The 13,327-nt window shown below is 36.2% G+C and overlaps 1 protein-coding gene across 7 annotated transcripts in view; it reads right to left on the bottom strand.

The window, feature by feature from the left end:
• Nucleotides 1-1,021: 1,021 nt before the first annotated feature.
• The window catches only part of Fat1 (FAT atypical cadherin 1), a 123,984-nt gene continuing 111,678 nt past the window's right edge, over nt 1,022-13,327 (bottom strand). For 4 of the 7 annotated variants that reach the window (XM_021729024.3, XM_040294835.2, XM_040294826.2 and 1 more), the window contains exons 23-29: nt 12,113-12,266; nt 11,820-11,930; nt 9,536-10,167; nt 8,493-8,630; nt 5,991-6,050; nt 3,378-3,413; nt 1,022-2,464 (exon numbers count right to left, since the gene is read on the bottom strand). In XM_021729024.3, coding sequence (XP_021584699.2) covers nt 1,836-2,464; nt 3,378-3,413; nt 5,991-6,050; nt 8,493-8,630; nt 9,536-10,167; nt 11,820-11,930; nt 12,113-12,266 — 1,760 coding nt within the window. In that variant the 3' untranslated portion in view covers nt 1,022-1,835. Of the gene's footprint in view, nt 2,465-3,377; nt 3,414-5,990; nt 6,051-7,911; nt 7,965-8,492; nt 8,631-9,535; nt 10,168-11,819; nt 11,931-12,112; nt 12,267-13,327 lie in introns of all 7 variants that reach the window. The other 3 variants (XR_013430320.1, XM_078031070.1, XM_078031071.1) reach the window with 3 other exon arrangements.

The following is a 13,327-nucleotide window of genomic DNA, read 5'->3' on the forward strand; positions in this document are numbered from 1 at the left end:
TTTTTTACTTGTTTTAACAGAGCAGTATATGGTAGGGGACCAAAAAACATTTTTTAAATGAATGGTCACATGCTTTAAAAAAAAATTAAGTCAACTGTTTAAGAATGAGAAAGTTTCAAAGTCAATGGAATCTGACATCACTTAGTTCAGCAGTAAATACTTACGCAATTGAAATAATGAAAACACTGTGCAGATTAATCCAAAAATTATTATGCGGTACTCACAACTATAAATTCCTTTCTAATGGAAGACTATCAAGAGTAATGGAGGTTTGTTAGGTTATACAGTCATCCTCCAACATCAAACAGAGGCAATGGGCAATTTCTAAATTTAGTGATTCAAGAAATAATACATATTTTTGAAAATAAGAGAGGGGGAAATAGCTTAAAATTGTTATGTCAGTAGAGTGCACAGGACTGCTGTTTCATTTCATACATCAGCTCTTGTAGATGTTCTAAACTGCATGCATATCATTTGATAAAAGTGAAGCAGGGCATCTACTTAAAGGAAAAATGATGGCTCTCCAAAGTTCGAAGAAAGTTAGATTCTTTGTTATTTGTATCACAGTGACTGGGAAGAGTACGCCATAAACACCTTCTGGGTGAATGGATGAATTTTGACTGCATAGAGACACATGGAAAATAGTTGCAGTATTTCACATGAAATCTTGAGTATAACGTTTCTGACAACAGAAAGATAAAATGCTTTATATAAAAAATTTTTGATACATATAATTGAAAAAATAAAAAATGTACTTTTAAATCATGATGAATAATTATTAATACGTTCAAGACTAAAAAAAATTCTTAAAAACTTTTAGTAAGAATTCATTATAGAAAAGTTAGGCTTTAATAGCCATATACTGCCACCTAGTGGCTAGGTCTATAAGTATTGCCGGGTTTTGGCACCTGGAAAGATGCTTTTCCTTAAGCTAGAGAATAAATAACTTTATATCCATGCTTTTCTCAATTCATCAACTGAATCCTGAACAGAAATACAAAAATAGAGGAAAAACAGGCAATAAAGCTAAAGTATTTTATTAATAATTTATTGTCAGTAAGAAAGACTGGCTAATGGTAGTTTTCAGTAAAAACCTTTACAAGACCATTGCATCACAAATATACAGACACTATAAAAACTGTGTCATGGTGGTTTTGGTCCTAAACAGGTCTGCAGAAGGTCCCCATTACACTTTCCATAATGAAAAATGTTTATAATTCTAAAATACAGCAACCCATTTAAGACATGTCCATGTATCATATTTTCCCTCATCCTGTATGTACAGCTAGAAATAAATGACTATATTGAAATGTGTTAATGAAATGTCATACTTCAGTGGAAAAGAACATATAGTGAAACCCTGGTTATAGTAAAGAATCAGGGTGCTAAGTAATGACACTTAATACCACCAAAATTCAGCTGAAAACAAATGCACAGAGTGTCTCCAAAGTCTAGTTAAAACTATGAAAAATCAAATCTGTACATAAAATTTACAAAAAAAGAGAAAGGAAAATTAAAATAATCAAATCTATATAAATATATGAACCATGCTAACAAGATGGTAGGACTTATTTTCGCTTCATTATTTTAACAGACAAATGTAAATACAAAAAAAAAAGATGTTCAGAAATGGCACAGCCAATGAAATCTCGTCCAATTACAGTGGGTTAGGACACGGGAAATGGCTAACATCAGGAAGCGCAGGATTCAGTGCAGCCATGCCCATTGTAGCTCACCGAAAAAAGCGCTTAAGCACTGCTGCAAAGAACAATGCAGATTATTGATATAATCTCTAGGTTGGATAAAGTCAGGCACTTTGGGGGGAAGTTGGAGTGTCAGACTTCCGTATGTTGTTGAGAATCCAGTGGAGGAATCGTCACCTCTTCAAAGTGGCCGTCGTCTCCACTCTCATAGTCACTCATCATGACCTCAGACTCTACTTCACAGCACGCTGACACATCAGAGCAGGAAGCTGTGGAAGCGTACACAGACATGGGCATGTTTTCTACAGTGGAGGAGTCAAAGTTTCTTTGATACCCTGGAGGGTAAGGGGCATAGGGTTCTCTACAAGTACTATTCTCACCAGTGCCTTTTTTTTGAGGTTCAGACATATCGACAGGATAGAAATTGGGCAGATACTGATTCAAGTTGAACCTCTGCCGATTTCTGGATGAAGACCCCAAGCTATCTGCAGCAGGCATGTCTCTAGGTGGGTGTATAGACTCAAACTGATCGCTGAATTCTGGAGGCAATGGTGGTAGTTCATCAGGTGCAGGGAAGTCTTCCGGAGGTGGTGGAAAATCACTTTCAATGTCGTAACCTCCAGGATAATAGTCTGTATCGATGGCATTTGGATCTGCTGAGTACAGGGGTGTATGCTCATCAATAACCTCATAATTGGGGAACTCTTGTATATCTGGCAGAGGAACACTTGGCATCCAATCTGATGTATCCCAGTGGTACCCTTGGTAGAAAAGAAAACAAGAGATTTCAATGTGTTTTCTCCTAGATATTGTGATTTGGAAAAAGGGCTCAGTGTTTCAAAGACACAGAGATGCAAAACGATTTATGCATTCATTCAAAGCTCATCACTTTGGAAACCCATCTTTGCCCTGAAGACAGTGCCCCACCCTGACTCAATTCCGAAGATCATTATGAACATGGTTCTCTTTCTAAAATATGAACTCCTAACATTCAAAGACATGAAAAGAGTTCTAAGAAAAACAACATGTAGCATCCAAATTACATGCACTTTTCTACAAACAATTCCATCACCCTTTCAAACCAGTTTGTGCAATTTAGAAATCATTGTTCTGAATGAAGAAAGTATTAGTTCTGTCTTAATACTGTTAATACTAACTTGTCAAAATAATAAAAGTACCCTTCAATGTGCTAAGTTTAGAAAATAAGTTTTCTTTACAATAACTTAGTGTTTATTTAAAAGCAGTACTATTTTTTATTAGCCTCAGGAAAACAATAAATTATGGTAGCACACATATCAAAGCATGCTTCCAAATCAAGCAAAATTATAAGTCTTGAAAAACAGAACAGTGTTTGGTAGACTACAACAACCAATCTTTGCTATTTTTGAAAGGGTTAAGGATTGTTTGATTATATAAAGTATCATTATAATTATTTTTTAAAAATAAAACCTTCTCATTTGGGGTTACCCACTCCACCCTTAGGATTTTTAAAAATCCTTTTGATAACTAGGAAAAGGTTAGGCAATGCGTGCTTAGAAAGCAGTGCACAACAAATGCGGATTTGGTTGCTACTGCAAACACTGAGCAACCAAGTGAAGCAAGTCAGCACTGGGGTCAAATCGTTACCAATGACTTTTAGTGATTATCAATGAACAACTGGCATGCATAAGTCACCTCTTGATTTGCTGAGGTCAGGAGCAGCCAAAGATTCTTTTGGTGGCAGAGTAGAAAGAAAAGAAAACATTGATAATTAAAATAGATAGCTGAAGAGGCAATAAAGTACACAGTACAATGTAAACTGTAAAGGCCCAGTCAGCCAGAGACTATGTCTTGACACTATTATCTATGAAAATTCCAAATGGCTGAAAAATTTATGTAGCACACATAAAATGGAAGCAGCAGCAGAATATGAATGATGATGAACCAGAGGCTTTGCTAGGAAACCCAAACATAGTTTACTTTTCGCTCCTTGTTTCTGACAACCTAAACCTGAAAACAGAATTTTCTTAGGAATAATTAAAATCTACAGGCTCTAAAAAAATATATAAATTGATCAGGTTACTCAGGCGATTATCTGAATACATTTAAAGCTACATAATGTACAACTTCATAGCACACTATCACTGTCAAATGTACGGAAGTCATGAACTTAGACAGTTATAGATAACTGAAAACTGAAAATCGCTCCAAAGCTTATCCAACATTAAATGAGATTTTTATATTTACTCTATTAATCTTTCCCTAGAGAGATGGGTAGCTACACGTATTCCTCAACCTCCTCCCCCGAAAACTGTCATTACGCTTGCTTTTTCAGGGATCACATTTATACACAGGACTCTAGTGCTAGGTCAAAGGAAGCAGATGTAAGTCTCAGGGTCACGGGACATTTACCCTGGCTAAGCTTTGGGTTCTCTCTTTGAAAAGGGTTTCAAAAATCCCTTAGCTGTTATGAATATTAAACAACTCTGGTCAAAAACTCTTAGGTACTACTGATAATTGCAGAAGGAGTAATCATGGTAGAAACAGGGTTACTTTTCTGATTATTCTAAGACCAATGTTTCCAATACATTCTATAAAGTACCTGAAAACCCATGTATGTAATAAATAATTATTATTAATAATATTTTATCAATTCATAATAGAAATTTAAATAAAAAACCGATAAAGACTGATGGTTCTAAAAACCAAATAAACCAGTATTTATGATTTTTTAAAGTTATTAAAAATGTAACAATTCTGGGTCTGGGGCTAGGGCTGGGGTTGGAGCTGAGTGGTAGCACACTTGCCTGGCATGTGTGAGGTACTGGGTTCCATTCTCAGCACCACGTGTAAATAAAGAAAATAAAGGTCTATCAGCAACTAATTTTTTTTTTAATTTAATTAAGTCCTTGATCAGCCTTAGAATTTAAGCTCGCTTTCAACTTTAAATTTATACTTAAAAATTTTTTCAGTGAAAGAGATGGCAGCAAAGGAATTGTTTTAAACATCCCTATTTAACATGTTGGAATGTTATCATGTTAAAACTAAAATTCCCTAGACAAAATAAAGATAGCCTTCTTAGTCGCTAAATAAAAAACATGGTACTTTTTAAGGAAAGTAAATCTAAGGATCATCAGCAACTTCAATTAACACTGAAAGCTCAACCCTACCCCTTTCTCTCAAATCAGGCAAAAAAAAAATCACCCTAAAACTTGACAGCACACATGTGTAGCAAAAAGAATTCCTTGAGCTTTACGGTGATGGCTGTTTGTATACATGGGGGTGGGGTAGGGGTGGGGATTGAACCCAGGGGAACTTTACCACTGACCTACATTCCCAGCACTTTTAATATATATATATATTTAATTTTAATACAGGATTTCCTTAAATTGCCAATGCTGGCCTTAGATTTGCCATCCTACTGCCTCAGCCTCCTGAGTAGCCAGGATTACAGGTGTGCACCACAGCCTGGCTGGATGCTCTTGATGGCCTATGTAAGTGAACTCTTGGGGCTATAATTCCTAAATCAGGGACTTTAGAGTTAAATGGGAGCTTGTTAAAATGCAAATTCTCAAGGCCCAACCCAGACCTATTTGATCAGAAACTTGTCCTGGGAACCAGCCATCAGGCTTTGAGCAAGACCTCCATCCAGGGGATGTAATCTGCATTACTGTTTGACAACTACTAGCCTGTGCCTTTTTCATGTGTTACTCTAACTGCCACGCACTAATAAAGGGCTAATTTGAAATAAGTTGAGGGGTGTGTTCTATGTCCTTTCTTGTATTTCTAAGCAGATACAGCTTCAAATTAAATGGTTTTCACTAAATCAATTATAAAAAAAAATACACCTTCTATCATGTTAGATCATTTTCTTTGATCACATTCAGAGAAAAACCAAAAGCCAGGTGTCAGTTTTAGGTAATTAGAAAGGCTTTGTGGTATTTAGTCCTCTTCTGTTCATAGAAAGATTTTTTTTTTCCTCTTAAAACTTTTAGATAAAATTACTTCTCAACTTGTTGGCATTGTACCACCTAAAGATAAGTTCTCAAGATCCTATGGGTTACTTCTGATGTCAGGATGAATCACTATGAATGGTAAAAACTAACAAAGAGATATAATTCCCAATGAAATGTTTCTGCAATGCCCCTGAATTATGAATACACACACCCTCACAAATTAAAAATACTGAAATGAAACCTCCCAAGACCACAAATTATTTTTCATAACAACACAACAGGCAAAGCACAGCCTCCATTTTTACAGTCAGTGTACAACAGAAACACAAAGCACAAGCATTTATGACGATACCTTCTTTAGTCACCGTGTCAACGACAGCATTGACAAGGTGTATTACAGTCACTATGGAAGCTTGTGAAAAGGTACAAAAGGAGTCAATTAGGAAAATCTTCAGTTAGTTAGAAAACCGAGAACAAAATAAAATTTCTTAACATTATGTAATTTCTGCCTTACAATTTAAAAATGTGAAAAACAGAAATCTCTAATACAACCATATAATTATGCACGACCCCTGCACTCTTTCTGTTATGGCTATGTCTCAGGGATTTTCCTCATCAAGCTACATATGTATTATTGTTAATGAATGGAATAAAGTAACTATTTCAGTGGAATTTAGGACATCTGTTTTTAGCTACAAATTTTTCACCACTGTAATTACTGATCATGTTGGGCAAAACAATTATTATTTTAACATCTCACGGATAAATGACTTCATATTTAAAAAGTAAAGAAATTTAAGGACATACATATGCAATAAAAATACAAAATTGGTTTTGTGCTTCTTTGTTCTCTCCCCCCTCCCCCCATGTCCCTGCAATTTCTTATCTTACTACAGAGGGACTAACAGCTGGTGAGCTAACATACCAGCAGAGAAGTACAGAAATATTTGGCTTTTTCCTGGGTGAATGCCCTTTCACCTGTGTAATAGATTGTTTTAAAATATCTACGCATGTGATGGGCAGAAGGATGGCCCCCCAAAATGTCCACGTCCTGAAACTGGGAACCTGTGAAAATGTTAACATATATGGCAAAAGGAACGTTACCAACACGGTTAAGAACCTTATGGATGGAGAGACTTTCCTGAGTTATCTGGGGGAGCTGACTGAATTAATAAGGGTATTTGAAAGGGAAAGGGAAGAATCTTTACCAGCTGTGGCTGGAGGGAGCTATGACTACAGATTAATGGTCAGTGACATGCCATTCTGCCTTTGAAAGATGAGAAGCCATGAGTCAAAAGATGTGGGCCTCCTGGAGAAGCTAGAAAAAGAAGCAAACAGATTCTTCTCCTAGAGCTTTCAGAGGAATGCAGCACTACTGACACCAGGATTTTAGCAATGCTTAGTGGATTTCTGTACCACAGAACCACGAGATAATTATCCGTGCAGTTTTGAGCCAATAGGTTTGTGGTAAACTGTTACAATAGGCTTGGAAAACTCTTAATGAAATCTAAGTACAGACTCGGCACAGACTTAAACTTTATGATCAAGAATGATTAAATTATTAAAATATTAACCATTCTATCTGGTAATTAATTTTTGTAAATAATTTCGTGTTCAAAGAATTTAGGAGTATTAGTAAGAAGAACGTGGTTTCAAAAAGACAACTAAAAAAGAAAGAATACTAGTGACAAAATTCAGAAATGAAGAACATTGAAGGGTGAAAATGTAAATTACTGGCATTACAAACTTTTCAGAATCAAAATGAACTGGAGACTTGTTTTTGTTGATTAACAAGTGAAGATATACCCATATATTCATCACACACAACACAGGTACACTCTGAGATACATAAAACATGCTTGAAATCAGAAATGATTTGAGTTTGGAAAAGAGCTCTGTAATGTATTATGAACAATGTGGATTTATGAACTCTACAAACGCAATGTATTATGAATTATGTTACTCTAGATTATGGACTTTGTTTTTACTTTGGATCAGATAATTATTGCTTCTTTCCTCCAATAAAATAAAACTTTAGATTTTTCATGCAAGAAAAAAAAATTATGGTCAAAACCACTAATTTGAGATTCAAAAATTTCCACTAAAAATTCACTTTATTTTGTCACTGAATATTGACATTTTCTCTACTGGTATGTGTAAATAAGGCAAAGCTGGTTACCAAAGCAATTTACCCTAAGGAAATCAGATAAACATAACTGAAGTCACAGATCCCACTGTCAAACTTTCTTCGTTAGAAATATAATCAAACTTACTAGCAATCTCTTAAACTGTGCTCTCAGTCAGTACGCTCTGATCCAAATGGGAGCTGGGGCCGCAGTGGAGTTGGGGGAAGAGACAAATAAAACCTTGTAATACCAAAGGTGCGACTGAAATTGAACATTTCAGACTATTATATCTCTTCTTTAAAGGATGCAGATGTATGTGTGCATGTTGTGTGGTCAAAAAAGCCTAAAGGACTTTTGAAAAACCCATAAAACTTCCAAAACATTTATTGTTAGGTTAAAACAAAAACAAAAAAAAATAAGATTAGTCAATAAGACAGAAATGATGTTTCAGTTAGGAAAGAAAATGTAATTAATTAAGAAAATGTAATTACTGCTGACATGTTGCTACAGTCAAAGTACCTATTCATTAGGAACACTTTAATATTTTCCCCAGCAGATGTTCATGCAAGTGTGTACAAGGTATTGTTTAAAAGTGGCTCAAGAGAACTATGGCAATATTTTAAGACTTAACTGGGGGCCTGGTGCATCCACACTGTTTTGTGACATGATGTGAGCAACACTGTGCACAACCAGCGAGCGGCCTCCACCCGTCACCTTTCTCCACTCACCATTGTCATCACAGGATTCAGACTGGAAAGAGCTAAGAGACTGCACTTCGGACAGGCTCTCCCGGGCACTGTATGGCTGAGAAGGCTTTTCTTCTAGAGGTTTCTTGGAAAGACAGGGATCAAGATCCACCACTTTAGCTAAAAGAGATGAGAGACAAGCAATAAGTCCTATGTAGGCCAGGAATCTTCAGTTCTCTGCTGTGCTTTACCAAGTGACTGCCTAAAATTTATTCATAAATGAACCACTGAAATTTTAAAAAGAGAAAAATAAGCAACAACAACAGAAAAAAAAAAAAGAGAAACAAAAAATAACAAAAACCCAAACAAAGGAGTCTGTAAGTATTCTGTAATATTCAAAGGATAGAATTTCTCCATAAATAGGCCTATGGATACTGTTAGAAAAAAAAACTTTGATTTTTTTTTTTTTTTTAATGGTACATAGAAGCTGGTTGTGGCACTGAGTGCCAATAATCCCAGCTACTGGGGAGGCTGGGGAGGGTCGCAAGTCCTAGGCAACTTTAGCGAGACCCTGGGGTAGAGCACCCTCCTTCCCTTGATCCCCACTACAAGGGGAGGAGGAGTAGAGAGCACATGGAGCTTTTTTTGTTTTTTAAAAGCATTAAAATAAATGTTAAGTTGGTAATTTAAATACTGCTACTTCTTCTGGCCATATTAAAAAATAATTCTAACATAGAAATGCACCCCTCCAATTATTTTTTATTATAATAAGCCCCAAAAAAAATCCAGTTGAGAGCTTTTATCAGTTACAAAAATGAAATGATCCTTTCAGAAAATTAATTGGAACATGACACTAGAATATTAACTGGAATATTCATTAAAATAACATCACAGCCACAATGCACTGTTAGAATTCAAGACATCTGAAAACGTTTCCCAAATCATAAGGATTTCAGATTCTGATCATACACATCTCTAACAAGAGACTCCACATTTTGACTTGAACCACCAGTGGCTATGGCAGAACTTCTAACCACTGTTATATCTCAGTAACATTTTAGTGAGATGAAAATAGTTTTTCTCACCATCATAGTCAAAGTCCCAGTTAGGCTTCTGTATTGAGTCGCTGTCAGAAGGAGAGTTTGAGGGAGGTGGAGGAGGCAAGTTTGGTGCTACGCTGCAGACGGCCACTGCTTTTCGGTGTCCATGCATAGACTCAGGATTAAAAGTACTGAATTCGGGATGCTCTGGTATAGCAGATCCTTCAAAAGAATTTCGGTCAAGATTATTTCTAGAGTCACTTGGAATGCTTGGAGTGTAGGAGATAGGACGGACAGGCACCTGGGGTGGTATGTCGGAGTAAATGTTCTTATTTAGCTTTGAATCAAAATATGGTCTTTGCAAGAAAGCTGTGGTTGGTCCCAAGTGTTTGTCTTCTGGTTCAGCCTGGTGTTTCTTCTTTCGACTAATCATTTTGCGGCAGAGTACAAACACCACCACAAGTAAAAATATCCCTGCTATAAAAACCACAATCCCTATTCCCTCGGCCAGTCCAATATTCCATGGAGTTGACACATATTGATTGGGAGCAGCATCCTCACAGTGTTTTCCTCTGTATTCCTGGCTGCAGTTACAGTGATAGGAGCCATGTGTGTTCTCACAAAGGGCCCCATTACGGCAGGGGTTTCCAGCACATTCATCAATGTCACTCTGACACCTGCCAATAAAGTAGAGAGACTGTTTTGGTATGTCAGACTATGCCAGACCTATAATTTTTCAGAGACTAATGCTAAGATCCCCTCTTAATAAGATACCCCTGAATAAAATCAGATTAAACCATCTAGAAAACAAATAAACAATAACAACAAAAGAGCTTTTAATTAATCAGCTGATTTTATGCTTTGAATGTATATTTATTGGGGGAGATGAACTTATTAAGCCAATATTTAACTGTTTTTCTAGGATTCAACTACATCAATCCCATAAGCAAAACATCAGTTTGTTTCTAGTTCTCACAGACAAGCTATCATTCAGAAATTTGGGATGTGCATTTTGAAAAATTACCAGTGTGTTGCAAAGTCTTGTAATAGACTAGACTAAATTTCTAAGAAAATATTTGTGTTTGGGAATATGACAGTTCCATAACACACATAAAAGCATAGAAAACTCTTATGGTTTCCATTAAAAAATGTTATTCAGGATAAGTTAGAAGCAAGTCCCTTCTGTCTTTTGAAAAGGGACACATCATATACCTATGCAGATCTACCTGCCGCTTATCAAACCTTCCCTCCTCCTTCAATAAAGTTTATCCATTTACCATCCCTCATACTCTGGTATAAAAATTCTAATTAATGATATATTTTGTCAAATATGCTAAGAGTATCCATTAACTAGAATTAGGAAAAGTCACTTTATGAGTTAAGGCCATGTGACTAGGGCCGAAACACAAGACATGATACCACGAGAGCTAAACTATACAGGAACACCTGCAAGGTGTGGCCACCAACAGCCTAATAAGACTGATAGCAAAGGCTTATCTAAATTTGCTACACTAGCCCAGCGTGGTGGTGCATGCCTGTAATCTCAGCAGCTCAGGAGATTTAGGCAGCAGGATCATGAGTTCAAAGTCAGCCTCAGCAATTTAGTGAGGCCCTAAGCAACTCAGCAAGACCTGGTCTCTAAATAAAATACAAAAATGCACTGGGGATGTGGCTCAGGTTAAGTGCCTCTGGGTTCAATCCCTAGTACCAAACACATAAATACATACATACATACATACATAAGCAAGCAAGCTAGGCACTTATAGATAATATGCACTAAATAATTTTGTTAAAACTGAACTGGTGAAAAGTCTAACATAAGATGACATCATCCACTTTTTTAAGGTATACATCATGCCTTATTTTTGTCCCTTAGAAAATAATAATCACCTCTTAGAATTACAGTAATTATTGCAAAATGGGAGTTGAAAAAGGTTTCTAGATCTCTATAAATGTTAGTTATAACATATGATGACAAAATGTCATTATCACTACTATTGAAGATGGCTGGTTCAGCTTCACAAGCATCTACTTTAGAAAACAAGAAACTCACCTCACTCCAAGCATTTGCTGCCTGTAAAACCACATACATTCTTTGTTTATAAATAATACCTCTGAAGTATAGAAGTAGGTTTTTCAAGCATAATATATATTAATCTGCTTGGTATTTTCCCTTATCTCAAGAGCAAGAAGATAAATTACAAAATTGCCAATGAGGATTATCCAACTCTGAAGCAATGTAGTCTACACTAATGAAGGTTGGTTGTGTCTGCTAATGAATATAATACCACAGAAAGGTAGAAATATAAATTTTAAAGAAACCATTTACCTTTCTCCCCTAAAACCTGAATCACACTGACAAACAGCACCATCCAAACTGTCAAAACACGTCCCACCATTTTTACAGGGTTCATCTTTGCAGTAAGGACTAAGCTGGCATCTGAAGAATAAGGGAAAAACATGCATAAATTTCATGAGTCTATAACAAAACAAAATACTAACACATGAAGAATGTAGACGTTTTACATGCAGAATTACATGTTTTAAAAGATTTAAAACTATAATTCATTCTGAAATTTATAATTAATTTATAATATAATTCATTCTGAAAAATACACATACCTTTGACCAGTGTATAGCCCTCTGCATTGGCAAACAAAGTCTCCATTGTCCACGATGCATGTGCCACCATAGAGGCAGGGATTGGAAGAACATGGGTTGACACTCACTTCACAGTATGTCCCTATGTATAAGGCACTGCACTTGCAGTAATAGCCTACATCAGTAAAAAAGGAACAAAATAGTCCTATCATTCCATGATTCAAAAATAAGTCTTGTTATATTGATTTTTACCTTTACATCTAAGTCAATTCTCCAAGATCTATAAAGCTGGTAAAATTCCCATTCCTTCTGGGTAGAAGCCTGATGGACAAGCCTTCTACTGCTGGTACAGGATGAATATCCCTTATCCAAAATGCTGGGACCATAAATATTTCAGATTTTGGAGTACTTTAATTTCAGAAAATTACAATAATACTAGTTGAACATCCCTAACCTGAAAATTCAAAATCCACAATGTTCCAAAATGTGAAAATTTTCAGTGTCACGTTGGCACTAAAAAAGTTTTGGATCTTGAAGCATTTCAGATTTTTAGTCTCATCCCAAAGTGACACAGTGAGGTCAGCCTCCTTGCTGCCCTGATTTGATCACGTAATTTATATGAACATAATATAAGCTTTTGTTGTGTGACATGACTAGGATTTTCAGAGTGCTACTACGGGAATAAGCTGGTGTACTTACTCTATTAGCTTTAGTGCACACACATTCTCTCCAAAGAAAATAGCAGACAACCAGAATTTTTTGAAATCTCACTTAAAGTATTATTTTGAAACATTTTGTTCTATCAGCTACACAAAGCTCTACTTATTAGGCTTTGATAGCTGCTATTTTCTTCCTAACTATTTTTGATTATAAATGGTCCAATGGAAACCCAGAATACAGAAGCTCTAGAGTCCCCACTGGCTTTAAGACAGACAGACAATGCAGAAATTCAGGAGGTTAAGAGGCCTTTTGAAAATCACACTCTCTAATGGATAGCAAGAGTCTAGCAGACCTCCATGTTGAGCCACTGGATGAAAGGGGGCACAAAGAACCAAGAAGAACTAAGTGATACCAGTTCTAAATTTCCCAAGGTCAATGTCTGAGGAGTTAGAAGAAGAGTTCAGAGGTAGCTGTGGTTCGGGGGCATGATGAACTGTGTACAGAAGTATGTTCTACTTAAACACCGCAGACATGCCTGTAGAAGTTCAGCAGCCAGAGAAACTGACCTCTTCAGCC

This window comes from Ictidomys tridecemlineatus, chromosome 14 (genome assembly GCF_052094955.1).
Source record: "Ictidomys tridecemlineatus isolate mIctTri1 chromosome 14, mIctTri1.hap1, whole genome shotgun sequence".
Taxonomy (NCBI): domain Eukaryota; kingdom Metazoa; phylum Chordata; class Mammalia; order Rodentia; family Sciuridae; genus Ictidomys; species Ictidomys tridecemlineatus.